Genomic DNA, 25911 nt, shown 5'->3' on the forward strand with positions numbered 1-25911 from the left:
CTGTCTGTGGGTCTTTGGGGCTTTTGAGCCTTCACGCATAGATACACAGCTGAGAAGCTGGGGTCCTAGAAATTATGCCTGTGCAGAAATATGGATGATTCTCCATTTGCAGCTAGTGAGACTTTCTTTGAGCCGTCTTTGAGATGGTTCTGGATCTCGTGAGGAGTGCTTTGCACCTCTTTGGAGATGCCTAGTTCGTCTTTGGTTAAGTCATAACCTTGGTTTAAGGCTTTTTGCTATTGGTGACTGGCTTGAAAAGGTATTTGGTTTAAAAGAGAAAAAAGCTGGATATAAAGTATCTATAAAAGATAGGCCCTCAGGTAAAGTAGGCTTGCTTCCTTTTCAGAGCTATCCAGGCTGAGTTCAGGCATAGAGAGTGCTTTCTTTTCCCTATTAATTAAAGGGCTTTACCTTGAAGTCAGTAATCTAATCTGGAAATAAGCCACATTGAAAAGACAACTTATCTGACTATACTCGTCTACAAAATACACCTTTCTGGAAGTCAGCTGGCTATTTTGAAATGTATATTACTGCAATCTGTGTGTAAGGGTGTCCACCTCTGCACCTGCAGGAGCAGGAGGGCTGAGTTTATGAATGAACTTCAAAATCTTTCAAAAATCTTTTTCAGTAACTTATTGTTAAAGTCATGTTATTTTAAATTAAGTAATAGGTAATCCTAAAATGTCTGAGTCATTTATATGGCATAGGAAAGCTAAATATATTTAAATCTGTCTATAAACAAAAAAATTGAGGAAACATCTTTCTAAAAATTATGAAATGCTATTCCTCTACAAATACTGGTATAAAATAGTTCAAAGTTACTGACTTCCTAGGTTTTTTACCAGAAAGTAGGGCTAGCCATGAGTTAAAATTGTACTGTGTGATTAAAGCTACCAGATATAAGAGAAACAATTCTATATACAGAGTGTAGAAAGAGAGTAAGATGTGTTTTTCGTAAAGAGAGTTGAGAGTGATCTTTCTTTTGCATGAGAGGGGATTTTGTGTGGTCAAGATGATGTGGAAGAAAGGAAAGGACATTTTTGTTTTAAGAGACAATGCCAAAATAAAAGCCGAGGCCAAAACTGAAGGCTTAAGCAAGTTGTAGGAGGTGCGTGAAAGATTAATCTTGTGAAAGGCATTTTGTGTGTGATCAAGCTGACTAAAATTAGAAGGAAATTATTTATACGTGTTTCTAGAAATTGAGTGTTAATATGAAAAGCACACGGATGCAGGGCCAGAGTCTAGGCCCCTGTGTCAGAACTGCAGGGTTTTCTCAAAGCGTTGCTCTGCTATTTAACAGAAAATTATAAGGTTATAAAAGGTTTACGGAAATCTTATCTTGTGTGGTCAAAGCTGACTGAAATTGGATGATTGATAATACACTAATATAAAAGTAAAATGTGGTTTATTCCTTTGAACAAGAATTTTGTGTAGTGTTAATAATTGGTCGTAAAATACTTGTTTACCTTTTCAGTAAATTGCAAAAAAAGGGTGGGAGACAGTTTGCCTCATGGCGTCTTTATTAGGTCTCTGACTGGGGACTGAGTCTCCTTTTCCTACCTGGGCCGGTTCACCCCTCCTTAGGCAACCCGCTCCTGGGAGGTCACAAAACTGATGTTGAACTTAGTGTGAACACCCAATTGATCAGCATAGCCCACTACAGCCCAGAACTTCTGGACTCAAGTGATCCTTCTGCCTCAGCCTCCCAAGTAGCTGGGACTACAGGCTTGTGCCATGATGCCTGCCTAATTTTTCTATTTTTCCATTTTTAGTAGAGATGGGGTCAAGCTCTTGCTCAGGCTGGTCTCAAACTCCTTATCTCAAGCAATCCTCCTGCCTCGGCCTCCCAGAGTGCTAGGATTACAGATGTGAGCCACCTCCCCTGGCCTAAGAATGTTTACTTTTGTAACAGGACACATTGGAGACACTGGTAATTTTACCACGGCTTTGACTACAATGGCATATTTTCAGATATGACCAGGCTGCTTTGAGGAATTGAGATTGGCTTTATAGAGCCAATGAAAAGACCCTTGGAAAACCGGCCTGGTACCTGGTCTATGTGGTTCCTTTTCAAGGTTGCTGACCTGTGGTAAGTAAAGAATGTCACTTTCTGACAGGCCAAGGAACCTCAAGACATTTTGGGACCTCAAGAAGAGACGAATTCACCCAATGCATACAGGTATTGCAAGCATAGTCTGATGGTGAATCCTTTACTTGGTTTCCTAGCTTTGAAACTTTTGAAAGTCTAATCCAAAATTTCTTATGAAAGTTCTAGCAAAGCTAACTTGAGAAATGCCTATATGGCCAGTCACTATTCTTGTTGCACTTTACGCAAATAATAAGGCCAAGTATAATACTAAAACTTATTTTGCAAGTAAACGTGTCCTACTAAGATTTATCTTTGGTAGAAATGGGGAACTGGAAAAAGAAAAATTATGTTTCAGAAGAAAATGACAGCACACCTGTTATCAGATCCCAGACCTGACCATTGCTTTTGAGTTTCTATTATTTTCTTACAATTTGGACTACATACTGAATTATTTATTTAGCAGGCTAAATTATTTATTTAGGGTACAACAAGGAAAGTTGTAGAACAAGTTTTACAAGCCAGTTTCCTGGGTTTTGATTTTATGTTTTTAGTTGACTCTCCAATGAACTAGGTGGGGTTTTTTTGGTCTGGCGTACAAATTCTCTTTTTGATTATAATCCTCAGGTGCATGATATTTCTATTATGTATCTCTCGTTGTTTTACTTATTCTGAGGAAGCTAAACTGGTGTCATTCCAGAGACCAAAGATAAGTCAAAAAGTGACAGCAGCTGTATAACTCAGTGATTTGACTGGGGTCTCTTTTTTGTCCCCCACCTTGTGATGCCATTCCGATTCAGCTTTTGGCACTCTTAAAATTCCTCACCAGGTGGAACAGGACCAGGTGGCAATGAGCTTTCCTAGTGACAGGACTAGGCTCCAGAACATAAAAGGAGCCCAAACCATGAGTTCCTCCACAATGCTTTCTTCAAAACACCTTGATGAGGCCAGGCACGGTGGCTCACGCCTGTAATCCTAGCACTCTGGGAGGCTGAGGTGGGTGGATTGCTGGAGGTCATGAGATCGAAACCAGCCTGAGCAAGAGTGAGAACCATCTCTACTATAAATAGAAAGAAATTAATTGGCCAACTAACATATATATAGAAAAAATCAGCCGGGCATGGTGGTGCATGCCTGTAGTCCCAGCTACTTGGGAGGCTGAGGCAGTAGGATTGCTTGAGCCCAGGAGTTTGAGGTTGCTGTGAGCTAGGCTGACGCCATGGCACTCACTCTAGCCTGGGCAACAAAGTGAGACTCTGTCTCAAAAAAAAAAAAAATACTGGCCGGGCGTGGTGGCTCACACCTGTAATCCTAGCACTCTGGGAGGCCGAGGCAGGCGGATTGCTTGAGTTCAGGAGTTCAAAACCAGCCTGAGCAAGAGCGAGACCCCGTCTCTACTATAAATGGAAAGAAATTAATTGGTCAACTAAAAATATATACAAAAAAAGAAAATTAGCCGGGCATGGGGGTGCATGCCTGTAGTCCCAGCTACTCAGGAGGCTGAGGCAGGAGGATCCCTTGAGTCCAGGAGTGTGAGGTTGCTATGAGCTAGGCTGACATCATGGCACTCACTCTAGGCTGGGCAACAAAGCGAGACTCTGTCTCAAAAAAAAAAAAAATACCTTGATAAAAAGGAGGGAAATGACAAAAGAAAAATAGCTCAGAGCAGTGGGAGCTATGTATACAAACTTTATCAGGCCCAGAGAGACCTGAGCATGGGACTTCAGTCTCACCTCTTTCCCAACAATCCCCCTCCACACTTATGTGTGGTGGGGGGCAATTATTTAAAGTCCTTTTGTTCCTCACTCACTGCCTCACTCATCTTTGAGTCCTGGAATCTGCCATACAAAGAGCAAAGTATAGCCAACCAATAGCTAATGTTATTTTAATGCAAATTATTGGTAAACAACTTAGGAACTGCCTCTTTTTTTTTCTTTAAAATCCCACTGGGAACTGTTAATTGGAGTGTATATTCAGGACAACTAGAATCTATGCTCCTGGGTAGCCATCCTCAAGCTTTGGAGCCAAAACCGTGAGTTAATCATATTTGCTGAATCTTGTTATTTACTGTTGACAATAGGTCAACAAAATGGACAACTGGGTGAGACCTTGAGCCAGATCTCTGGGGAGTAGCCTAGGTAACTCTGAATAACAGTTTTTTGAGAAGCTGTTATTATTATTACAGCCATTTTATACATAAACAAAGGAAGGCTGTGGAGGCAGAGGCAGGCCTTGAACCCAGGACTTGAACAGGCAGGCCCCCTCTGGGCCAATTTTCACCTTGGAGTTCCCAGGTTGTCACAATGTGGTGGTGATGTCATGTTGTGCAGGGGAAAAGGTCAGTACATCACAAATGGCTTCTTGGAGGTGGAAGTGGTAGAATCAACGAGAGTCAGAGACAGGAAGGCCTGCCTGCCCAGCCTTCACCGCAGAGCCACAGGACAAGCCAGCTGCAGGGGTGGAACAGGAGCCCAGAGCCCCTGGCCACCCTTCGGATTAAGCATAGGTGAGGGCTCCAGGGTGAGAATGGCCCTTTTGGGGGCAGTTCTATGGGAGGCCTGGGTTCTAGGCCTTCCCTGCCTCCAGAGCCTTCCTGTGATCTAGAAAACATCTGTAATAATAGTAATAGCTGGGCCGGGCGAGTGGCTCACGCCTGTAATCCTAGCACTCTGGGAGGCCGAGGCGGGTGGATCGTTTGAGTTCAGGAGTTAGAAATCAGCCTGAGCAAGAGCCAGACCCTGTCTCTATTAAAAATAGAAAGAAATTAATTGGCCAACTAAAAATATATAGAAAAAAATTAGCTGGGCATGGTGGCCCATGCCTGTAGTCCCAGCTACTCGGGAGGCTGAGGCAGGAGGATTGCTTGAGCCCAGGAGTTTGAGGTTGCTGTGAGCTGGGCTGATGCCACGGCACTCTAGCCTGGGCAACAGAGTCTCACTTTGTCTCAAAAAACATAACAACAAAACCCCAACAATAATAGTAATAGCTGGCACAGGCTGTCCAGAGCCAGAATGGGAGTGTCTGTGTAGGGGGAGGGGAGAGGGAGGTAGAGGTGACAGCTAGTCCTCGGTTCACAGTTCACAGCCCTTTCTGTGAACTCGGATTGAGTACACCACAGATGTGCGTGTGGCCGTTTTCTAACACGAAGGGTTTTCACCTCTGTTAACTAAAAGGCAGATTTTCATCCAGCCAAGGGTAGTGTGGTGGGCCCGCCGTGGCGGACGAGGTCACTGACATCCGGGTACAGCCTGGGCTCCCAGGTTCTCGCTCCCAAACCCACCTCTTCTGAGGGTGTCCTGATGGCCTTGGCTCTCCGCCCGGGCCCTTCCCGGGCCTCAGTCTCCCTCTCTGAACTCTCAGCTGACACTCAGACGCGCTCTGGGGCACCGTCTGGTTTCCAGGTTCTCAAGGGGCTGCAGTGGGATGCCGCGCACGCCCCCCTGCTCGGCCGTTGCCCCGGGCTCGCTCCCCCACACCGCTCCCCGTCGCCACGGTCCCCACCTGCACGTGCATAGCCTCCTCCAGCGCCAGGCAGACCGGGTGGCCGCGGTGCGCACCCAGCACCGGGCAAAGCGCGCACACGCAGAGGCGGCAGCGGCGACAGAAGAGCTCGACCACGCGGTCGCGATGCTCCGGGCAGCGCCAGCCGCTCACCTGCTCGGGCTCGCCGGGGCCCGGCCCCCCAGGCACCCCGCTCCGCTGCCCTGCGCCCGCCATGCAACCCCACGGCCTCGGCCCCCCCGGCGCGGGGCGGGGCTCCGCCGGGAATCGAAACCTCCGCCAAGGGCTGGGCGGGGCGGCTCCGGGGGTGGGGAGCAGCTGGCAGACGGCGGGGTGGGGTCAGGCCCGGAGCGTCCTCCGACCAGCGAGCCGACCCGCTCCTGCCGGGCTGACCGGGAGAAGGTGGGCTTCCCCCTTAGCGACGCCACTTCAGGAACGCTCAGAAAACTGCAGCCTGTGCACGGGACCTAGGTTGGCTGCGGCCTTCCCGGAGGGTGCGCATTAGCGCCTTCTTGCTTTCCCTTGATCCTCCCCTGCCCTTTCCCCAGGAAAGATAACCAGTCCCACTGTTTGGTGTGTGGGGCCTGGGCACATCGGCTCCCGCCCGCCCGTAATCCCGTAATCCTGGCTCTTTGGGAGACCCCGTCTTTACAAAAAAATAAAAAAATTAGCACGGCGTGGTGATGCGAGCCTGTAGTCCCAGTTACTTGGGAAGCTGAGGCAGGAGGATTGCTTGAGCCCAGGAGTTTGAGGCTGCAGTGAGCTATGATCCTGCCACTGCACTCCAGCCTGGGTGGAACAAGACCCTATCTCAAAAACAAGCAAAAGCGCTGTCAACCTAAAACAATAAGGGAGATTCTCAATTCTAGAGGGGTTAGGGGTTCTCACTGTTTTGCCCAGGCTGGTCCTGAACTCCTAGCCTCAAGGGATTCTCCTGCCTAGACCTGCCAAAGAGCTGGGATTACAGGTGAGCCACCACACTTGGCCAAAGCAGAGGTTTTTTGTTTGTTTTGGGACCAGTTTGGGACTACCACTGGCTAATTTTTCTACTTGTAGTAGAGAGGGGGTCTGATTCTTGCTCAGGCTGGTCTTGAACTACTGACCTCAAGCAATCCTCCTGCCTTGGCCTCCCAGAGTGCTAGGATTACAGGTGTGAGCCACTGCACCAGGCCTGTTTGTTTGTTTCAGACAGAATCTCCCTGTTGCCCAGGCAAGAGTGCAGTGGCCTCATTGTAGCTCACTGCAACCTCGAACTCCTGGGCTCAAGTCATCCTCTTGCCTCAGCCTCCTGAGTAACTGGGACTAGAGGCATACATCACCATGCCTGGCTAGTCTTTCTATTTTTTGTAGAGATAGTCTTACTCTTGCTCAAGCTGGTCTTGAACTGCTGGCCTCAAGCAATCCTCCTGATCCTCCTTTCTCAGCCTCCCAGGGTGCTAGGATTACAGGCATAAGCCAACAACTGGGCCCAAAGCATAGGTTTTTAAAGGCAAAATGAGTTGTTTTAAAATGATAGTCTTTGGTTACAAGAATAATAAGGCAGTTTCGAGGCAGATGACGGCCTTTGTACAGGGCTATGGTTTGGTGGAACCTCTTACAATAGTTCCTATTAAAAGGGAAATTGTGGGTGACACCCCACCCCCACCCTGCCCTTTGTGGCTTCCTGGCTCCATTTAGTTTGGTTTTGACATAACTGACTCTACTTTGGTACTGACAACTTTCACATCCCCCACCCCAGACTCCAGTTGCCACCAGGCTAAAAGTCTCAGCTCCCACTTATAATTAAGATCTTTGGTCCTGGCCCTGTCTATGCTCTACCTTTTGCTTGTTCAAGACTGGGGAACATACAGTTTAACTTGCTTGGAACATTCTTCTACTCCCCAAATGTCTTTGCCCTGCTTACTCCTACTTATACTTCAGGTTTCCACCCATAACCTCCGTCAGGAAGCCATCCCTGCTTCTCCTCCCAAAGTAGCCCACAGTTCCCCTATCTTGGCCCTTCCCATTCCCCCAACCATGACTGAGAACTCTGCAGAGGGTAAAGACTATGTCTGTTCTACCTGTTTCCCACCCTGGTGTCTGGCCCATACAGTAGGTGCTTCCTTGGTATTTGTGGAACAAATCAAGAAAAGGAAAGCTCCATGTAGTAAAATGTCTAGCCAGATGTTTATTATTTCGCTCAATTCCTTCCATTGCACGATTCCACAGCTATTTATTTTCACTTTTCTTTCTTTTTTAAAATTTTTTTTAAAAAGCTATGAGGAATTTCAGAAACAACATTAAAATGATCATTCAAACTATTTCAGGCACGGCTTCATATTAAAAGCATAGATTGATTTCTAACTTCCTGTTACCTTCTATGATACAATCTCAAGTTTTGTTCCAGGAAGCACAATTATTGTAGAGCTAAGGCAGGCATCCGCCAGAGCTCATCTCCAAGTGCTATCCTCATTCTCAGAAAGTTCCTGAGTCAACAGAAAGGGGGTTCCCAGGGTACGGGGTAAGGAGAGGAGTGCACACTCTGCTGATTGGCGGCCCTGCCCACGCTGGGCAAGTCTGCTTCATCAGCCGAAGAACATAAACAAAAATGTAATTTTAAAAAAAGGATGGCTTAAAAAAATATCTGATAAAAATTACCTCTCCCTCTCCCTTGCTGTGAAATAATTTAAATAATTTATTCTAGATGTAAAAATAAAAAGAAAACAAGTTTGTTCGAAGATACCTGTGTCCTGTTTCTAAGCGTGAGGTCTGGGTCCTTTGGGGGTAGGAAGAGCCTGCAGAGGGCTGGGCTGTTCAGAGGCATGCCGGGAAACTCTCTCCATGCAGCCCCGCCTCCACCGCTTGGCAGCCAGTGACCTTGGACTTCATGTTTCTGCACTTCTCTGAAGCCAGTCTTCCCTTCCGAACATGGGGATTAGAATGCCTGCCTGACCTGGGTTAGAGTAGCATGTGTCAGTGAGTGGAGGTGGGAGGGCTTTGTAAACTGTGAAGTGCTGGCCACAAATGAGGTGGGAGACCTAACCCCATCCAGTGGAGCTCTGCTTCCCTGACAGTGTCTGGGGTTTGGCCTTTTGCTCCTGAGCACACTAAGGCAAGCTTGGCTGGAATTCAGATGGGAGTGAGTCCCAGTGACAGAGTAAATGGCTGGGGGTCACAGAGAGCTTTGGGAGGGGCTTAGGACTCTTCTGGACTTTTTAGGAGCTACCAGCCAGGACGTTAAATTCAGCTTCAGCTGGTCCAGGATGGGGCCTGGGCATCTGTATTTCTGAATGTTCCAAAGGCGATTCTACTATACAGCTTGGGTTGAAACCCACCAGGCTAAGTGACCTCTTGCAGGCCCCATCTCAGCTCCAGAATCACCCCATGCAATGAAGAAAATGTATCATTTGTCCCTCCTTGGTAAGGAGGGACAATGTCGCTTCTAATCATTCCCAGTCTCTTGTTGGGCTGGTGTACTGACCATTGAACTTCAGAGCAGGGCTCAGAATGCAGATTCATTAGGGAGGGATGAAGAAAAACTTCTGGGCCAGAATGGAACTTCAGGACCACCTGGTTATACTTTCTTACCTAGTGTAGTCATCCCTTTCCAGAAGCCCTCCCAGGCAGGTGGCCACAGGCTTTGCTGGCACGCCTCCAGTACTGGGGCCCCCCTACCTCCTGGGGGGCTCATCTGTTAACCCAGGCTGAAATCCACCTACATAGTCCTGCAGGAGACGGGCTGTGTACCTTCGGTAGTGGCAGTCAGCTTTGGTAGTGGCAGTCAGCAGCTACTGACAATTGACATAGTTCCAAAGTCTGCATGCCCATATAAGGGGCAGTGTCTACCCATATCTGGCTGCTTCTGGTTAGAGAGGATGCTCTTGACTTCCTGACTGTGTTCTAGAATTTGGCTGAATCCCCAGTCTAGCCCTTTGCCAGTATTTGTGAGTTTCTGCAGCAAGACCAGTTTATCACCCACCCCACATATCGTTTTCCTCAGGTCAAGGTCTCGGGTAGCAGATCCTGTAGAGAGCAGCTTTTTTGGGGATCCCCCTTGTTCAGATGGAGAAATTAAGACCAGAGAGGAAAGGAATTGTAAGAGCTCCATGAGCAAGGTGGGGCATGGCAAGGCCAGACCAACAGATTCCTGCTCTGTGGGCTGAGAGCTGCTTCATCCCAAACAGCAGACAGGCAGACCAAGAGACCAGCACCTCAGCCCAGCCTGGCCATGAAACAAATCTTACTTGCCTCTTTCTGGGCCTCAGTTTCCCCACCTGTAAAATGAGGGAGTTGGGCCAGGTCACTGGCTTTTAAACTTCTAAAATTTTTTTAGTAGCAGAATTATGTAATATTCCACAGCAGCCCAACCTATAAAACAGATAGAAGGGGAGCTGTCTGGCCGGAACGGGGTGGGGGGCGGGGAGACACAGCCTTTCTGTTCAGTCCTCCCCCTAATCTATGGGCCACAGTTTGAAAACCACAGGCACGTTGACCTCCTAGATCCTTCCAGCTCTAACTGTCTACAGTGTTCTTCCCCTTGAGAAGTTCTAGCTCCTCGTGGACCCTTAACACAGAATTAAACAGAAGGCAAGTTATCATCTAAAAACAAAGTCAGTTCAGAAACTGTTGTTGCAAGAAGGCAAATAGAAAAACGGCACCACGTCCCACTGGAATCTCTTTCAATGACTGAGAGTCTTGTTTTCTGGTTTAAAAAAATGTAGAAATAGTGGTTGTTCTTGGGGGACTTGTGGTTTGGTTCTGGACCTCCCCACGGAGCCAAGTGGTGTCCCTGAGGGCGAGGAGGGCAGAGGTCTCTGCTCAGAGCACCTCGGAGCGCATCCGCAAGTTTTTGATCTCCAGTTCCAACTGTTTGGCCTGGACCTCTCTCTGGGTCACCAGCTCCCGCAGCCTTCGGATCTCCTCCTGTTGCCGGTAGAACATCTGCAGCAGCTGGGAAAGCAGAGGTCAGAGGGCAAAATCACCGGGGTGTCCTGGGACATGATGGGGCAGGATCTCGCTCTGTCACCCGGGCTGGAGTGCAGTGGCATCCTAGCTCACAGCAACCTCAAACTCCTGGGCTCAACCAATCCTCTTGCCTCAGCCTCCGAAGTAGCTGGGACTACAGGCGAGAGCCACCATGCCCAGCTAACTTTTTTTTGTCACACTCAGCTAATTTTTTTTTTTTTTTTTTGGTAGAGATGGGATCTTGATATAGCCCAGGCTCTCTTTGTTGAATGAATGAACAAAGCAGGGTTAAGCCATTAGGCCAGGCCACACCTAGTTATTCCCACCCTCGTTTTCTCCCTCCCTCCTTCTCAGCCCTGATCCACGCACCCACACCTCATCCCATCCCCACCCCACCCAGCTGTCCCCTGGGAAGGCCCACCCCACCCTCGTTCACACCTCGTTCTCTGTCTTTGGTGGGGGGCATTCGAAAATGTCAAAGCCATTTGTGAGCCGGGATTTCTTCTCCTCCAGTCTGCGTTCTGCTGCCCACCTTGGTGCCTTCTCCTCCAGCAGGGAGGGAGGCCTCCAGCCATCTTCTGCAGCCTGCTTTTCTGTCTGGTTCAAGGGCTGGGGCGGGGCTGGGGCCACAGAGTTGAAGACGGGTCTCTCTGGAGGCAGTGGCCGGTGACTCAGCAGCTCAGAGCCAGGCCTAAGGGACACCAGGACTGGCTCTGGGAGGGAAGCAAAGAGCTATATGAGGACTGGGTGGCCATGAGCAGGTGGGCATGGGCAGCACTAACACAGGCAGGCATGCCATGCTGCACGGAGAGCCATGCAGAGCCAAGCGACACACACAGCAGGTGTAGGAGATGCAGCCACACGCAGACAGGCACAAACACAGACCAGGGCAATTGAATGCAAACACCCACGTGTGCAACCATCTAGGTGGAGCTCAGTTTGTAGGAACAGCATGGTGCACGCATGGGAGCTGCCCGCAAGTGAAGCCTTGTCCTTCCTTTGTAAGGACAGTTCCGGCCACACTGCACTGTCCATCTACCGAGTCCGTTAGTTCTCCCAGCACCCCAGGGAAGCAGGGAAGGCTGGCATTGTGGATGCCGATGAGGAAACTGAGGCCCAGGGAGGCGTAGACCTATCTAAGGGTTATTCAGAACTGGGACCTGACACTGGTCTTCTGCCCCACAGGCAGAGGCTCTTCCAGGCCACCAATGAGGCCCCTGAGCCTCTGGGCTGGGGTCTCTGGAGAGGGAAGGGAGCAGCTGGGGTGGGACTGGGAGCACACATCACCCTGCTTCCACTGGGCTGCCCTCTTGTGGCCTGAACCACTGGGGAGGGGGTCGCTGTGGACAGAGGGCCTGGGTCTTGGTTGCTGCCTAGAGGGTCTCTTGGGTTGGGGATGGGCAGGGGACCGGCTGAGACACTCCAGGCGCCCTGCTCAGCCCCGCAGTGTAAAGAAGTTTTCCATGGGGCAAAGTCTGTTGAGATGGAGGGAGTTTTCTGAGCCACTCGGTTCAAGCCCCCTACCTTCCTGGACCCATATGTGACTACTCTCGCCACTGGGGACTGTCAAGGGCCCGGCTGCTGAGAATAAAAATACAGGCCAAACCTCTCTCAGCTGCCTGGAGCCATGGAGCACCCCAGGTTCCTGCCATCCACATGTGCCCAAGGCCCTTTCTCCCCCTTCCTCACCTTTGTTCATCCCACTGAGCCACTCCTTGGCGGTCAGGGAGGGCTGGGCCCCTGCGGTGGGCGGGTAGATGTCCTCTTGGTAGGATTCCGACTGCAGGAGAAGTCCAGAGGTGAGTGGGTGGCAGGGCAGGCTGCCCAGATGGGGAGGGCCCTGAGAGCCAGGGGTCTAGACTCTCCCCAACCCCTGCTGAATTGGGGAGACCAAAGCTCAGAGAGCAAAGGGACTTGCCCAAGGTCATGCCGCAGCTCAGGAGCAGAGGTGGAGCGAGACACAGGACTCCTGAAGCAAGGGAATGGCACTCTGACCATGAGAAAGGCCTCGCTGTGGCTGCCCGGGCACATGGGCTCCAGGCTCTGGCACCCCTGGGAGTGTCTACTCCAGGACGGTTCCTGCCTCCCTCCCTGATGGCCCCTACCCCCCTTACCCTCCGGGGCACGATCATGGATACGGGCTCGATGAGGCTTTTGGTTGTGATCAGCTTGTAGAAGCGGAAGATCTCGCAGGAGGACACGTCGAGGCCTCTCTTTGGCATCACACCTGCAGGCAGACAGCCAAGGAGGCCAAGAGGTTCTGGCTAGGCTGGGGCCAGGAACCCATGTGAGGGCCAAGGCCAGGCTGCACACCTGGCTGTGAACAGAGACTGCCCCTCCCGCCGTCCTTCCCTCGACAAACAGCTTAGGAACAGACACCTGCACCAGGGTGAGTCCCGTCTAGGGAAACGGAGCTGAAATAATCGGACTCTGTCTCCATCTTCGAGTTGAAATGATTTCAGTGGACTTTTTTTTTTTTTTTTGAGACAGAGTCTCGCTTTGTTGCCCAGGCTAGAGTGAGTGCCGTGGGGTCAGCCTAGCTCACAGCAACCTCAAACTCCTGGGCTCAAGCAATCCTTCTGCCTCAGCCTCCCGAGTAGCTGGGACTACAGGCATGCGCCACCATGCCTGGCTAGTTTTTTCTATATATATGAGTTGGCCAATTAATTTCTTTCTATTTTTAGTAGAGACGGGGTCTCCCTCTTGCTCAGGCTGATTTCGAACTCGAGCTATCAGCCTGCCTCAGCCTCCCAGAGTGCTAGGATTACAGGCGTGAGCCACCACACCCAGCCTCAGTGGACTTTTATAGGCAGTTTGCTCTGCTTAGGCTCCTTGTCTCCACCCCTACAGCTCCTGTGACCCAAATGTTCCTAATACAGCCACACCAACTCTCTTCTGAGTAGTTAGCAGGGTTTATCTTTTCTCAGCCCTTTACTTTTAATCTAGCTGTGTCTTTATGTTTAAAGTGGGTTTCCCATATATAACACACAGTTGAGTTTTTAATCCCCAAAAGGAGGTGTTATTGTTTCCTGGAGGTCAACCCCTTCTGCCTCCCTGCTATGGTAACCTTGACCTAGAGCACTTCCTCCTCTCCCTGTGCTGTGCTCTGCTTGCTCTTTCAGCTTCTCAAAACCTGTTGCCTCCTCTGGGAAGCCCTCCCTGACTTCCTCCTTTGTGTGGCCGCATTCCTCAGGTAGCCCCCATCAAGTCAGGGTGTTGCCATGCCATCTCCCCTCCTGCTGACTCATCCCTGTCTCCCCAGCACTGAAGCCCTGACCCCAAGTCTCCCAGGTGTCCCTCACTCACCGATCCCCTTCTGTGGGTTATAGGAGCGGTACTCAGTCAGGTAGCTCAGGTAAGGCTTGTCGGCGCTCACCTCGTAGTAGCGGATGTTGCCATCTCCCTGAGGAGGAGGAGGAGGGGGAGATTCAGAGATTTGGAATGAGAGCGACCCAGAAGGCCCCACTGCCATGTAGCAGAGCCTGGCTGCCACAGCAGAATGAACTGGCGACCCCGTCTCACACAAGGAAACACCAGGGGGCTTGGCAAGGCAGGAAAAGGGGGTCCTCATTTGAATGCTCAGTCCCTGCAACCCTGACCCAAAGCCCACCCTTGTTCCTCCAAGGCAGAAGCTCTGGAAAGAGAGGCCCACCGCCACCCCCATCAGGAGCTGCATACAGAGGTCAGAACTGGGGTGTCCTTGGAGTCCATCCAGTGGGCCGTACCCCTGGGGGACATTCCTGGTTGTCATAACAACTTGGGTGGAGCAGGGAGAGATGCTGTCTGGCATCTGTGGGGAGGGGCCACATGCGGGATAGACCTGTTCTGCCCGAGTTCAACAAGCGCCCGAGAAACACCAGTGGTTCCTGCTCATCTGGCCCCAGGGCTGCGGAGAGGGCTCCGGTGTCCAGCCAAAGCCCTGGCCCAGCTGCTCCCAGGGAGCTAGGAGGTGGGAGGGGGCTGCTCTCCCACAGGGGAACAGTGGCCAGCGACTCTTGCCTGTCTCTGCCCTGCACTCCCAACGGCCCCCGCCCTCGGTCTGGGCCACCAGTGGGACGAGGCTCAGGATATTTCTGCCTCCTGCCTCAGGGGTCCTGGTGGCAACATCCCTCCTGCACCATGCTGACCTTCCCCACCACGTAGAGCACGTTGGTGTCTGCGTCGTAGAAGGGAAACAGCACGCCCGAGGAGCCGTCCAGGTCCTCCTCTGTGAGAGGCTCAGAGAGGTCGCCCTGCAAGGGAAGGGGAGACCAGGAAGGCCCAGGGGTCACTCCTGGGGCCCTCAGTGGTGCGCTCTGAGATAACAATTCCTGCCTGGACGCTCCGGGCATGTGCATGTGTGCGTGTGAAGGAGAGGAAGCCTGATCTTGTCTACATGTGCCGCGGGAAGATGTCCCTGGTTCTTGAGGTCTGATGTGTGGGCTACTCTCCGGTAGAGATGACATTATAAAGGCACTAAAATTCCCCCCCCCACACACACCTATTTTGTTAGCTTTTTGCTCCTAATAATCACTTTTGATGCACCTGATCTTATTCATTCCTCCATCATATGTTTGTTAAAATAAAATTTAATAGACGAAGAGGGAGATCCAGATGGGGAGTGATTTGTCTGGTCTTTGAAACTTCTGCCAAGTGCTCCTTCCAAACAGTGCTGCATGGCCCGGCCCCGCCCTCAGCGGCCCACAGCAAGCTCCGCCTACCCGTTCCCGTCAGTATCTCATCCCAAGCCTCAGCTCCACTGTCCCCTCCACCCAGAAGGCCCTCTCCTTCTCCCTTCCTCTAGTCCTGGTTCCAGATCCAGCCCCCTCCCCTCCCCTAGCCCAAGGCCCCACCAGAGCCCTGACCCATCTCCCTTGTGGCATGGCAAGATGCACAGGGTCTGGGCTGGCCAGATGGGTGGCTGGCATCCCAGCCCAGGATCCCCGGCACCTGGCGGACTATGCTAAACATGTGAGAAGTGAATGGGTGGATGAATGCATGCATGCATGGATGAATGAAGCCAGCTGTCAGCTGCGGGGCGGGGGTAGGTGCGCGTGAGACTCACCTGGTCCCACAGGGCTATCTGCCGGTTGTTCCATCGGGATGTGCCTGTGGACAGTAGCTTCTTCAGGTTCCCCAGAAACAACACCTTGCTGGCCCGGTGCCCCTTGTAGCTGGCCTCCTGGAGGGACGTGCAGCAGTGTCGGGGAGGCGGAACTCCCAGGTGGCAGCTGGGGTTTCTGGCCTCCCTGCCTTGCTCACGCTGCTGCTCCACCTGGAAGGGATCCCTTTCTCCCCCAGCTCTGCCTGCAGAACCCTCCCAGAGACACCACTTCCTGGAAGCCCTCCTGGAGCCCTCCCCGCCACCATTTTGGTTGAGTTATTTTTCTGAGCGAGAACAGAGGTGAACCTCTGCCCTGCCCCATGCCCTTGCTGGGGGAACATTGTGCACCCATCATAGGCGAGGCATGGGGCTGGGCAGACTCTGTCACTGGAGTTGTCTTACTTAATCCTCTGCGAGGAAAGACTAATGACTAATTGTTGCAGATAAGAAAACAGAGGTTCTGAGCAGAAAGTGCTTGCCTAAGACTACAGAGTGGATAAATGGTGGTACCCTCAGTTCTCAGCGACAGAGCTGGGGAACACTGACAGGTCCTAGCTCTCAATGTGGATAAGTCACTTCATCTCTCTTTGGCCTCAATTTTCTCATCTTAGAAATGGAGATGACACATGCTACCTCCCAGCAGCGCCATGAGGACAGGTGGGGATACCACCTGTGAGGGCCTGGCCCAGATGCTGACTGGCCCAGTGTGACTTGCTGTTCTCAGAAGCCTCCCCAGCCCCACTGCCTCTTGCTCCACTGCCCCCAAGCCAGCGCTAACCTGGAGGACGGTCCCTGCTCGGGGGTCAAGAATCCGAATCTTGCGGTCTTTACAGGTGGTGGCCAGCAGGCTGCCGTTGGTGTTGAAGGACATGGAGAGGATCACGTCTTGGTGACAGGTAATTGTCTTCACAGGGCTTACAATGACAGACTCCTTTGTGTCCAGGTTCCAGATCATCACCTGCATGGCAGGGAGCCAGCTCTGTGCACAGCGGCCACCCCCCCTGGTCCCCACAGTCGCACACTGGCCAGGCTGCCGTGAAACATGGTATCCCCCCGAGGGAAGCGCAGCTGGCAGCCTGGCCAAGAAGCCTCAGGTGGGAGATGGATGTGCCAGCTGAAGCTGCACGTGGCAGGAAGGGCAAGCCCGGAGTCAGGCTATCTAGCAGTGAAAGGAAAACACCACCTGCCTTTGAGCAGCAAAACATCCATGCTGGGAGGACCCCAGGGAACCACCTAATCCAGGGGGTTTCAAACAATTATCAGCAGCAGTTTCCACCTCACACAGATAAATAGGACTGCCATGTTCAGCTGCACAGGCTGCGCACTGCACAGCTCAAGGGTAATCCATTTCTAGAGCCTACAATGCCAATAGCACCCCCTGGAGTTAGGTATAGGACAGCCAGCATAAACACATACAGTGGCCTTGCAGAAACACCCTCCAGAAACAGATAAGAAGCACTTCTAATCAGAAAAGGCTGGAAGGCCCTTTAACCCATCACAGAGGGCCCTGAGGTGCCTCTGTAAACCCCTAGAGTTAGCAGGAGCTGAAAAGCCACAGTGATGGTCCCAACAACCCTATTTGTGTACAGATTGGGAAACTGAGGCCCAGAAGGGATTGTCCCAGGTCACACTGAAGGTCAGAGACTGAGTGGGACTAGAATCTAGGCTCCTGTACCGTGAGTCCCAGTCCACAGGGCCACAGCCTGCTTGCTCTGTGGGCAGCTGAATAGTGTCCCCTCAAACCCACATCCTCCTGTGTCCATATTTGGAAATAGGGTCTTTGCAGATGAAATTACTTAAAATGAGGTCATCAGGGACTAAGGTGAGCTCTAAATAAAATGACAGGTGTCCTCGCTGGGAGAGGAGAGGACATACAGACACAGAGGGAGAAGGCCATGTGAAGACGGCAGAGACTGGAGCGACACAGCTCCAAGCCAGGACGCCCGGAGCCGCCGGGCGCTGGAAGAGGCGTGGCAGGATTGTGCCTTTGGAGGGAGCTGGCCCTGCCGACACCTTGATTTTAGATTTCTGGCTTCCAGAACTGCGAGAGAATAAATTTCTGTCGTCTTCAGCTCCCCAGTCTAAGGTGACTTGTAAAGTGAACACGCGGACTCACCTTGTAGTCGTAGCCGCAGCTGAAGAGGATGTTGGCGGCCGTGGGGTGCCACTCCACCAGGCCCACCCTGCGCGCGTGGCCCACCAGCTCCTTCCTGCAGGCTGTGAGGTTCTTTGCCAGCAGCTGCTTGGGAATGCTCCAGATCTTAACCTGGCAGGGGACATGGCCAGGGGGACTGTCAGGCAGGGGCACCTTGGCATCTTCTCCACCCTGAGCCACAGATGTGGCAGTGACCCAAAGAAGGACCAGGGGAGCTCTCTTCCTGACCACTTCTCACTCCCTTGGAGGGCCAGCAGGGGGTCCTTAGAGGGACAGGGCCTTTGCCAACGTCCTCCAGCCTGAGCAGGGGCTGGCCCTGACCAGAGATGAGCCTAGGCCTTCCAATCTGCCCTTGGAGAATCCTTGACTTCCTGACAGCCTAAGGTGGTGGGCAGGCGGGCGGGCTGCAGGCCTGTCTGCCAGCCTAGAGCACCCCACAGTAGGGCGGTCTACGCTGCCTTGTCCCAAAGGCTCAGCGCGGAGCCTCAAAGGCCAGGATGAAGAGTTCGTGTTGCATCCTCAGGGCACTAGGGAGCAGCACCGCCTCTAGAGCGGGGCAGGGCAGGGCAGGGCCAAGCTTCCTGCTTTGGAGGGGCACCCTGGATGGCATGGAAGAGGAAAGACCAAAGTCCAGGAGGCTGGGTGGGACGGGGGCATAGTCCTGTTTTGCACAGTGGGGGCCTAAGAGGAAGGGCTGGGGCTTCCTTCCCGGGTACTTTGAGGATGGAAGGCGCTGCCACGGTAGAGAGTAAGCCCCCCATCATGGAGGTATACAAATGGAGGTAAGGATGATGAGGGGTACAGAGCCCAGGATGGTGCTGACTTGATGTTCCTCATTGTCCTGCAGGGTTCTCTGGCTCCTACAGTGATCATATGTACTGTTTCTCTTGGCGGTATACAGGTTTTTCAGGTAGATGACTTTCTTTCAATTTAGCAAATATTTATTTCCTGGTCTTCTTGGATTTAAAACCCGGAAACCAACCCCACAAGCACAGTGCCAGGCTCCGGATAGATCGGTGTGTGAGGGCTGTCACTGCACAGAACTGGGCCCGGGTCAGAGAACACACTCCAGGCAGGTATGTGTGGGCGGTCAGACCGTCCCAGCACGGAAGCAGGGAAGACTGTCCACGCCCCAGGGCTGCGGGATCAAGACTGCCTTGCAGGTCCTGGGCTCAGGAAGGAAGGGCTGAGCACTGCACAGGAACGAATTTACTCCATGAATTCATTTTGGGTGTGGCGGGCTGCTGGGAGAAAAGGCACTGCCACTCCCAGCAGTCACAGCTGTGCCCACTCCCCCTTTGCCCGTGGCATCTGGGAAGGGACTACGGTCTTTAACAAAGACCTTGAAGGGAGCTTTCCAAGCGGGTCTGCAAGGGCAGGTATTACAGAAGTGGGGACAGTGTCAGATACATAATATCCTGCCAGAGGCCCTACACTCACTGGAGACAGGGCCAATGCTCACGGGGCCTGACTGGCCCTTCGGTGAAATCACCTTGGCAGACACTGTCCTTTATTTCCTCAGCATATGGAATTGACACAAGTGCTCTTACAATCCTCTGCTTTCCTTTCCTGATGAACTGGTCAGTTGATCCAACAGTGAGGGTTCTGCAATACATTCTATTTCCCTTTTTTGCTTGCCTGCCAGGCAGCTCTGAGCTAGTCGCTCAGCTGTTGCAATCCTCCACAGCTGATGTTTCTATTATTTCCTCACTTCTTACATCTGTGGCTGCTGCTGCTTACGGAAATGACACAGCTCAGTAGAAAAAGAATGGCCTCTGGAATCAGTGTGAATTGAAGCCTGGCTCTGCCTCCCATAACTGAGTAACCTCGGGCAAAGTTTTGCACCTCTCTGATCCTAAGCTTCTCCTTTTTTTTTATTGAGTCTCACTCTGTCGCCCAGGCTAGAGTGCCGTGGCGTCAGCCTAGCTCACAGCAACCTCAAACTCCTGGGCTCAAGCGATCCTCCTGCCTCAGCCTTGCCAGTTGCTGGGACTACACATGCCCAGCTAATTTTTTCTATATATTTTTAGTTGGCCAATTACTTTCTAATTTTAGTAGAGACGGGGTCTCGCTCTTGCTCAGGCTGGTCTTGAACTCCTGAGCTCAAACGATCCGCCCGCCTCAGCCTCCCAGAGTGCTAGGATCACAGGTGTGAGCCATCATGCCCGGGCCCTCAGCTTCTCTTGTGGGGCTGCTGGGAAAACGGAGTGAAATGATAAGTGTGATGACATTTGGGGACGCAGTGGGCTCACAAGAAATGGTAATTATGACTTTTTTTCTTATTTTAGTCACCTGCGTTTTTTGTTTTAAGCCATACCCAGCATGTTTTAGAAGTCGGTACAAAATGAATTAACACTAAACATTGTGGGGACAGGGTCTGTGACTCTGTACAGGACAGAAGCTCAAAAAATTTAGTGGGACTGCAGCTTTTGGGATGGTTCTAGTGTCCTTATTCACATATGGCCCTCACTCTCATTCTTTTAAAGCTCACTGTCTGTGAGATTAAGTGGAACGAAGTTTTCTGACCACAATAAAAATGCCCCTGACAGCATTTTATGGTTCCCTCAAAGGATGGGTTTTCCCATTGGAAAGCGAATTTCACTGGCTCGTCATTGGACAGGTGGGAGCTATTATGCCCATTTTATGGGTGGGGAAACTGAGGCCCCCAGAGAGGAGAGGTGGTGCCCTGAGTCCCACAGTGCCCAGAACTACCTAATGTAACCTGCCTTCCTCAAGCTAACTCAACGCCTCCCCACACAGTGCGCCCCGTGGTGAAAGAGTCGGGGCACCAGAGCTGGGTACAGGTGCCCGTCCGCCCTGCCCTGCTCCAGTCCGGCTCTTCAGGAAAGGGAAGCACCTCGCGGCCGACACTCACCGTGCCATCTTCAGAACAGGAGGCAATCTCAAAGTCATTGAAAGGGTTCCACTTGATGTCTAAGACGTTCCCTCTGTGCCCGCAGACCTTCGGGTAGTGCGGGTCCAACTTTCCTGTCTGTAAGACAGTGCGGGAGGGTTGGGGAGAAGGTTGATTCGACTTTAGCATCTGCACCCTCAGTCGGTCAGTGAGCAGTCAGTGAGCAACCAGGAAAATGTGAGGGACAGACTGGGCGTGAATCTAGGCCTTAATGTTCATCCCCTGTGTGATCCTGGGGGAGTTACTTCACTTCTCTGAGCCCCAGGGCCCTCCTTGCTAAAGAGGAGGCAATCGTAGGTATTTTTTAATTTTTTTTTTGAGACAGAGTCTCGCACTGTTGCCCAGGCTAGAGTGAGTGCCGTGGCGTCAGCCTAGCTCACAGCAGCCTCAAACTCCTGGGCTCAAGCAATCCTGCTGCCTCAGCCTCCTGAGTAGCTGGGACTACAGGCATGCACCACCATGCCCGGCTAATTTTTTCTATATATATTAGTTTGCCAATTAATTTCTTTCTATTTATAGTAGAGACAGTCTCACTCTTGCTCAGGCTGGTTTCGAACTTGTGATCTCAAGCAATCCACCCGCGCGTTGGCCTCCCAGAGTGCTAGGATTACAGGCGTGAGCCACCACGCCCGGCCAATCCTACGTATTTTACAGGTTGGTGTGAGAATCACTGCCGACTGAGGTGTGGACAAGGTCAGGCACAGTGCCTCACACACAGTATATGTTCAATCAAAAGGCATTTCCGGTCGGGCGTGGTGGCTTCATGCCTGTAAACCTTTGAGACAGAGCAAGACTCTATCTCAAAAAAGGGGGGTGGCATTTCCCTTTATATATAGCTAGTGGGGTGCAAAATGGCACAACTTCTTTGGAAAACAGTCTGGCAGTTTCTCAAAAGCTTAAACACAGAGTTACCATATGATCCAGTAGTAATTCCACTCCTAGGTTTATCCCTAAGAAAAATGAAAATAGGCTGGGTGCGGTGGCTCACACCTGTAATCCTAGCACTCTGGGAGGCAGAGGCAGGAGGCTTGCTTGAGCCCAGGAGTTTGAGACCAGCCTGAGCAAGAGTGAGATGCCATCTTGAAATAAAAAAAAAAAAGAAAGAAATAGAAAAATTAGCTGGGCACAGTGGTTCATGCCTGTAGTCCCAGCAACTCAGGAGGGTGAGGCAGGAGGGTCACTTGAGCCCAGGTATTTGAGGTTGTTGTGAGCTAGGCTGACGCCACTGCATTCTAGCCTGGGCAACAGAGTGAGACCTTGTCTCAAAAAAAAAAAAAAAAAAAAAAAAAGAAAAGAAAAGAAAAGAAAAATGAAAACATAGGTCTACAAAAAACTTCTTCATCAATGTTCACAATAGCATTATTCATAATGCCAAAAAATAGAAATAACCAAATGCCCATCAAGTAATAAATAGATATACAAAATGTAGTATATTCATACAATGGATTATCATTCTGCCTAAAAAAGGAATGAAGTACTACCACATGGGTAGTATGGATGAACCTCAAAAACATTATGCTAAGCGGAAGAAGTCATACACAAAAGGCCACATGTTGTGTGATTCCACTTGAAGTACCAGATGTGTTTTCATTGCTTGAGCAAATTGACACAACCCCTGGTACCGGGTATGCAGAACCCTAAATAACGCATATGAAAAATCCAGAACAGGTAAACTCATGGAGACAGAAAGCAGACTAAGGATGCCCAGGGCTGAGAAGAGGGGGCAAGGGGAGCAACTGCTAATGGGTGTGGGGTTTCTTTTTGGAGGGATAAAATTATTTTGAAATCAAGTGGTGGTGACAGTTGCATAACCCTGGGAATACACTAAGATCTTCTGAACTGTGCACTTTTACATGGTGAATTTTATGGTGCATGAATTACATCCCAATTAAAATTACAGGGCATTTCTCCCACTTTCCCCCTTCCTACTGAGAACCCTGTACAGGTGCTGAGAGGGACATACACGTCCTGCAGCCTATGCCTTGCAGCCCCGAAGCTGTTTCTAACTCCACCCACAGACTTGGATTTCCAAGTTCAGTTACAGAAGTTTGGACTAGCAGTGACCAACCTACTCATTTTGCACATCACACTGCACCACGCTGTCTGATCAGGGACCAGACCCCAGGCCCTCTGCCCGCCATTGCAGCCACACCTGCATCCACCGTCTGGTCTCAAGTTCTTGAGCCCACCCACCAGAATGCTCCCCTGAGTTTTTCTATATAAGTGAAAGACACAGCTGAGAAGAACAGTGGCCAACATCCATCTGTTCAGCAAATATTCACGAGGTGCCCAGGGAACAGGCACTGTTTGAGGGGCTGGGTGCAAGGTGAACACATGGCACCGTCCTCGACTTTCACGGAATCAATTGTCTCAGGATTTTTTACAAAGGAACTTTCAAGAACAGGGTAGACTCAGGGAACACCCAGCCTCCTCTCCTTCCCTCACCTCCCCAACTCTGCAGAGGCCACTGCACTTTTGTGTGACACCCCTGAGACCACGCGGGATCGTAACTGAGCAAAGACACAGTGGGTCCCTAGGCTTGCCTAATAAGGCTGCGAAGCAGGCAGTTGACAGGAGAATGGCCGCAGGGCTTCCTGGTCATGTCTGGCCAACCAGGAAATGCAGACACCCTGAGCCCCTGGTTTCTGGGGGCTTATGCATGCATTTTAATAGCTCTGCAAACACGAGGAGGTCCTGGGCCCCCCTCTGGAAGGAGTCTGCTCACTCCTGCTCTCTCCCCTCAGGATAAAGCTGGTAGACACATTAGACGCCTCACCCTGGACCGGTCCCGCACTGCAGGGGAGAATGCTATTAAGGATGTTATTTAACAAATTCAAACAACAACGGCAGATTAGATGAAAGTACTGTTGCAATGTTGAACTTACTGAAGTTGATAATACACTGTGGTTAGGTAAGAGAATATTTGTATTTTTAGGAAACATTGAAGTATTTAGGGATAATGGGCTAAGTTATATGTAACTTACCCCCGAATGGTTCAAGAAAAATTATACACACACCTACACATTCAGAGAGAGAGAACAACAAAAAAGGAAAGAATGTGGACTTGCGTCATTTGTTAATGATATGAGAGGAGGTGGGTGACAGTTCCATGTCTTTCAAATGGTCGGCCTCCACCACAGCTGAAAGAAATGGGGCCAGACAGGGAGGAGAGGTGCATCTCCCTGTCCCCTGTCCCAGCAGGGCAGCGCCTGGAGCCAGGGCATGGGAGGGAGGGAGGACACTGCACCTACGGGCCTCGGCTCCTGTCCCCATGGGACCATCGCTCCAGCCACTGACCTTGCCTGGCCTCCAGGACGTTCCATATACTCTTCTCACCAGGAGCTTCTAAAAATGAAAATCTGAGCACGTTGTGCATCTGCTCACATTTTGCAAGCCTCTTTTTCTTCATTTGTAAAATGTAAATCATCATCTCTTCCTTGCTGGGCTGTTGTGAGGGCTAAATGAGATATTATGCATGAGGAGCCCAAGAGTGAGGTGCTACAGCAAGTGCTCAATAACCGCAGCTTTGCTATTATACGTGTACATGTGTGGGTGTACACACGTGTATATTTGTCTATCAAAACTGAGAAAAAAACTGGAAGGAAATACATCAAAATGTTAATTGTGGCTATATTTAGATGGTGGGATAAATGGGTGGTTTTTGTCATCTTAACTTTGTCATTTTTTTAGCTATGTAAATTTTGCGATTAAAAAAAGGCATTTAATCAGGCCGGGCGCGGTGGCTCACGCCTGTAATCCTAGCTCTTGGGAGGCCGAGGCGGGCGGATTGCTCAAGGTCAGGAGTTCAAAACCAGCCTGAGCAAGAGCGAGACCCCGTCTCTACTATAAATAGAAAGAAATTAATTGGCCAACTGATATATATATAAAAAAAAAAATTAGCCGGGCATGGTGGCGCATGCCTGTAGTCCCAGCTACTCGGGAGGCTGAGGCAGAAGGATCGTTTGAGCCCAGGAGTTTGAGGTTGCTGTGAGCTAGGCTGACGCCACGGCACTCACTCTAGCCTGGGCAACAAAGTGAGACTCTGTCTAAAAAAAAAAAAAAAAAAAAAAAAAAAAAAGGCATTTAAAAACAAAACCACAGATTTTCTCAAAAGAAAAGTCCTTCCAGGATTAGACAAAAATTACTTATAAAACAGCAGAGCCAGGTCTCTTCCAGAGATGAGGAAGAGTGACAGCTGAGGTCTCCTAGCCTGTCCCGTGGCAGGCATCACTAATGGATCCCAGCACCCTGTCACTGACCCCAGGCCTCTGGCTGCTCCAGGGTGACCCTGGTGGTGACTTACTATGTCTGAGGGAGCACCAGCCCTCTCTGTGAGTCAGTGTCCAGGCCCCTTCCTGCACACAGACTTTCCCTTCTCTGGGCTCATTCCTGGGTCAAAGGGCACGAGCAGTCTCTTGCCCCAGACTGCCTTTACCTCTGCCCTCCAGCAGCTGCACAGGGCCATGCCCCAGTTTCAGCGGTTCATGCAGGTTTCTGGGGAGGAGCCGATTGCCAGGAGGCAGACAGCCCGGGAACCCCATTCAGACCCAGCGTCCTGCCTCATCTGCCCTGGGGAGCCACAGACTCAGGGAAGGTGCCTTGGGACCAGCTCCCCTCTCAGCCCTGTCCAAGCAGAGGTCCCAGCCCTAGACAGCTTCTCTTCCTTCTCAGCGGACAAGGGACAACTGCCCCCGACCCCCGCCTCAGGCCAGTAGATTGCTCCCACCTGCAAGGGTTCTATGCTGAGGACCGCAGGGCGTTAGCAGACAGCGGCCAGTCTGGTGGGCTATTGCCTGAGCTGCTAAAAGCCTGTCAGGGACATTTATCATCAAGAGACCCTTTCCACCTTTCTGCCCATGAGGCCCGCACTCAGCCAGGGTCAGGCCTCTGATTTATGGGAAACACAAGCTCTAAATCAGGGCACACACACCTGCTCCCCTGGCAGACTCCAGAGAACCCTGGCTTGGGCTGCTCAGCCTGGAGAGGCACAATTCCAAGTCCCCAAGGAGTTGCCTGGGGCAGATGGAGTAGACGGGACAGTAGGATCCAGAGGGCAGAGCCAGGCTGTGAGGCCACTGTCACGACCCTCAGCACTCCAGCGCTGTTCCTCCAACAGAGTCACAGTCATGGCCTCAGACGAGCCTCCCAGCAGCCCACGGTGGAGGCTGGGGGGCAGGGGTGGCAGGACCGGCAGAGGTGGGTACACGGCGTGGAAGAGGAGAAGTGGG

General features: G+C 51.3%; 2 protein-coding genes across 6 annotated transcripts in view; both read right to left on the reverse strand.

Moving 5' to 3' along the window:
• Nucleotides 1-9148, reverse strand: part of TRIM14 (tripartite motif containing 14) — a 31587-nt gene extending 22439 nt beyond the window's left edge. Inside the window, exon 1 of one of the 4 annotated variants that reach the window (XM_076008863.1) lies at nt 8310-9148. In XM_076008863.1, coding sequence (XP_075864978.1) covers nt 8310-8390 — 81 coding nt within the window. In that variant the 5' untranslated portion in view covers nt 8391-9148. Of the gene's footprint in view, nt 1-5366; nt 5450-5587; nt 5838-8309 lie in introns of those variants that run through there. The other 3 variants (XM_012769033.2, XM_076008864.1, XM_076008865.1) reach the window with 3 other exon arrangements.
• Nucleotides 9149-10239: 1091 nt separating this feature from the next.
• The window catches only part of CORO2A (coronin 2A), a 53223-nt gene continuing 37551 nt past the window's right edge, over nt 10240-25911 (reverse strand). For both annotated transcript variants that reach the window (XM_012769030.3, XM_012769028.3), the window contains 10 exons: nt 20645-20761; nt 17731-17880; nt 16393-16572; nt 15576-15692; nt 14659-14763; nt 13838-13934; nt 12646-12758; nt 12221-12311; nt 10970-11244; nt 10240-10516 (listed from right to left, as the gene is read on the reverse strand). In XM_012769030.3, coding sequence (XP_012624484.1) covers nt 10385-10516; nt 10970-11244; nt 12221-12311; nt 12646-12758; nt 13838-13934; nt 14659-14763; nt 15576-15692; nt 16393-16572; nt 17731-17880; nt 20645-20761 — 1377 coding nt within the window. In that variant the 3' untranslated portion in view covers nt 10240-10384. The remainder of the gene's footprint in view (nt 10517-10969; nt 11245-12220; nt 12312-12645; nt 12759-13837; nt 13935-14658; nt 14764-15575; nt 15693-16392; nt 16573-17730; nt 17881-20644; nt 20762-25911) is intronic.

Source organism: Microcebus murinus, chromosome 12 (genome assembly GCF_040939455.1).
Source record: "Microcebus murinus isolate Inina chromosome 12, M.murinus_Inina_mat1.0, whole genome shotgun sequence".
Lineage (NCBI taxonomy): Eukaryota > Metazoa > Chordata > Mammalia > Primates > Cheirogaleidae > Microcebus > Microcebus murinus.